This window comes from Mandrillus leucophaeus, unplaced genomic scaffold, assembly GCF_000951045.1.
Source record: "Mandrillus leucophaeus isolate KB7577 unplaced genomic scaffold, Mleu.le_1.0 Scaffold241, whole genome shotgun sequence".
NCBI classification, from domain to species: Eukaryota; Metazoa; Chordata; class Mammalia; order Primates; family Cercopithecidae; genus Mandrillus; species Mandrillus leucophaeus.
In genome coordinates, this window is record NW_012102488.1 from 2387405 (window position 1) to 2390868 (window position 3464).

A 3464-nucleotide genomic window follows, 5' to 3' on the forward strand; every position below is an offset into this window, starting at 1 on the left:
ATCTAAGGAGGCTTTTTTCTTTTGTTTAGAGACAGTGTCACCATGTGGCCCATACTGGAGTGCAGTGGTGCAATCTCAGCTCACTGCAACCTCCACCTCCCAGGCTCAAGAGATTCTCATGCCTCAGTCTCCCGAGTAGCTGGGATTACAGGCATGTGCCACCATGCCGGGCTAATTTTTTGTTGTTGTTATAATTTTAGTAGAGATGAGGTTTCGCCATGTTGGTCAGGCTGGTCTCAAACTCCTGACTTCAAGTGATTCTCCTGCCTCAGCATCCCAAAGTGCTGGGATTACAGACAGGAGCCACTGTGTCTGGCATAAGGACCCTCTTATACCACTGTCTCCACCCTTATGATTGGGGGAATCCATGCCTCCAGCTGGGAAGATGATGTCCAGACCTGGGAAGAGCCCAGGGCTACCCACCTCTAAAAGTCAGAGGGCAAGAAGCAAGAAACAGTCATGGATATGCCCTGGAGGGTGCTAGGGTCACCTGCCCCCCAGCTGGAGCTGCCTGTGGCCTGGCACCTCCCCTCCCCAGAGGCTGGTGCCTGCCTTCCAGCCCTTCTTGGATGGGACAGAGGTTACCGTCTCATTCACCTCGCTCAGCTTCTCCTGCAGCTCCTTTATTTGCTGTTCCAACTGCAATGCGCTCTTATTCTTGTTGTTCTGGACAGAGAGAAGCAATCAGTGGTCAGCCACTGCAGCTGGAGACCCCAGAACTTGGTGTCTGCCTCCCATGTCACCGGAAAGGGTGGAGGTAGGGTAGAAAAATCATCCCCTCTACCCCACAGCCATCAGAGCAGGGCCTGATGAGCTCTGGCTCACAGATGCCTTTAGAAGTACCATGTCATGTGAGGGCTACACTGCCCCATTTTACAGGTGGGGAAACAAAGGCCTGGAGGGCTAGGGAGGAGGGCAGGCTGCCCAGGTGGGGCAACCCACCAGATCCTCCAAGTCACATTGTGGCTCAGCCAGTTGCTTGTTGAACTTGTGGTTCTGGGAGAGCGCGAGCCTCTCCTCCTGCATTCGCAGCCTCTCCTCCTGTTTTCGCAGCCTCTCCTCCTTCTCCCACAGCCTGTCTTCCTGCTTTTGTAATCTCTCCTCCTCCTTTCGCAGCCTCTCCTCCTGCTTTCGCAGCCTCTCACCCTGCTCCCCCAGCCTCTTCTGCTTCTCCCGAAGCCTCTCCTTTTGCTCACACAGTCTCTCCTCCTCCCGCAACCTCCTCTCTTCCTGCTCTTGGAGCCTCTCCTCCTGATCTTGGATCCTCTCCTCCTGCTTTTGAAGACTCTCCTGCTGCTCTCGGAGCCTCTCCTCCTGCTCCTGGAGCGTCTGCTTTTGTTCCTTGCTCACGAGACTCAAGGCTTGATTGCTTTCCATCTGGAATTGGAGCTTTCCCTCCAGACTTTCCGCCTCCTTCCTCAGGTGTTTGGCCTCATCTTGTAGCTGTTCCACCTCAGAGGTCCCTGCTGGGTCCACCAGGGACAGGGGCTCAGCTGAGAAATGAAGCAGACAATAGGGGCCTCTGGATTCCCCACCCACCACCCCCCCTCAAAGAAAAAGCCCTCCTTTTGATGCAGCTCCTCTCAGGCTTCCCAAACTCGGCCTCACTGCTAATGATTCCTCGCACCCAATGGAAGCCAATTTCCAAGCCATGTCAGATAGAGAGCACTGTGGGTGGCTGACAATGGGCACTCCTTCCTCTTGGCTGACGGGGACCCTGAGGCTCATGGAGATGACAAGACTTGCCAGCTGCTGGCACAGACCTCTTTCCGTCTGCCTCAAAGCCCTTCCATCCACCCACCTCCCTGGGGCACTCTAAGCCACCCCACAGCCCTCTGATGCCAGTCCTGCTCCCAGGTCACACCAGCACCATCTTACCCATCTGGTTTTTGAGTTCGGACAAGCTCCTCTCCAGCTCCTGTATCCGATGTATGTCACGCTTCTTCTCCTCCTTCAATGCGTGAGCCTGCCCAAAGCACAGGGGGAAAGGGCCCTGGAGAGAGGGGCTGGTGACTGGACAAGCTACCATCTTCTTCTCTGCCCCCACCTCCACAAACCCAGACCCATGACCACTTCTGGCTGTACTATTCCCATTTTACAGATGCCCAGAAAGATCCAGTGACCCATCTAACGTGGCGCTGAAGGGTCAGGTCTCACCTCCATCGACATTTTCCGCATCCTCTCCTGCCACCGGGCCCTCTCTCCTGTTATATGTTGAGCATATTCCTCTCTCTCCAGCTGGACTTGTTTAAGTGACTCTGTCACCTGCAAGAATGGCCACAGAAGTGAGGAAGGGCTGTCACTGGTCCTCACCTGCTCCTGGTCAGCTGGGACCATCTTCCCTCCACATCCCTCCCTCTGCAAAGCCTCACCTGTGTCACGTGTGCGTTCAGCAGCGCCCGCTCCTTTCTGGTCTGCTGTAACTGCCGCTGGAGGACTGCTTCACTGCGGCTCGAGGACTGGATGGTGAAGAGTGAGAAGTTTTGATGTGGGGAGCCCGGGAAGTGCCCCTCAAAAGGCTAGGGCTAGGCTCAATATACAACTCGGTCAGTAAAGATCAAGGCATTTCCAAGCCCGTGGCCTGGTTTTTAAAAGAACTCAGTAAACTTGGAAGGGACAGGGAAAGAGATCGAACTTACAGCTGGCTAACAGAGGCCCAGAGAGATCAGATAACATTGCTGTTGTTATTACTGTTATTAATACCACTGTTTGAACCTTTATGGAGTGCTTCACCAGGTTCCATACTAGCAATCCCATGTAATCCTCACAGCCACCATATGAGACAGTTACTAGGATTACCGCTATTGTGTAGATGAAAAACATGGAGTGTTCGAGGTTAAGTGCTTGCCTAAGATCACTGAGACAGAGCTGGGATTTGAACACCCAGGTCTATCCAATTCTCTAAGCCCATTTTCCTTTCTGGGCGTGGGGGCACAGAAAGGAAGGGGAAATTAATCTTTTGTTCACTTTTTGAAAGGATTATACATTTGAATAGTCCAAAACTCAGAAGGTACACCATGGAAGGGTCTCCCAGCCGCCCTGTTACCCTCTCCTGAGTTTTTTGTGAACCCTTGCAGACATGTTTCATGTATATTATCATAGTATGTACACACACACAGACACAGCCACACACACACACACACACACCTTTCCTCTCTCTACAGAAATGGTAACGTACTAAAGGTACTCTTCTGCACCTTCACAGTACAATACCCAATACTCCACCTAGGATTTGGCCAAGGCCACAGCCAGGTAAGGGCAGGACAGGCACTTGGTCTTCAAGCTGTGTGTGCAGTGCTCACTCCCCCCAGTGCCCCTCAATTCACCCACAGCAGCTGACTCAGCCCCAGGCTGTCTCTAACAACCACACACAATAGCAGCTAGAAATGAGCACGCTGCCTTCTGGGCAGGACACTGCATCCTGCAGAAGGGACCTTTACACTCTCTCCTCCATCTGGGAAGCC

General features: G+C 53.1%; 1 protein-coding gene across 1 annotated transcript in view; it reads right to left on the reverse strand.

Annotated features, from left to right (window-relative positions):
- The window catches only part of LOC105541618 (golgin subfamily A member 6A-like), a 16275-nt gene that overhangs the window by 6299 nt on the left and 6512 nt on the right, over positions 1–3464 (reverse strand). Inside the window, exons 8-13 of the mRNA XM_011982725.1 lie at positions 2373–2459; positions 2158–2265; positions 1879–1966; positions 1307–1493; positions 943–1243; positions 586–666 (exon numbers count right to left, since the gene is read on the reverse strand). Of these exons, the coding sequence (XP_011838115.1) occupies positions 586–666; positions 943–1243; positions 1307–1493; positions 1879–1966; positions 2158–2265; positions 2373–2459 (852 nt within the window). The remainder of the gene's footprint in view (positions 1–585; positions 667–942; positions 1244–1306; positions 1494–1878; positions 1967–2157; positions 2266–2372; positions 2460–3464) is intronic.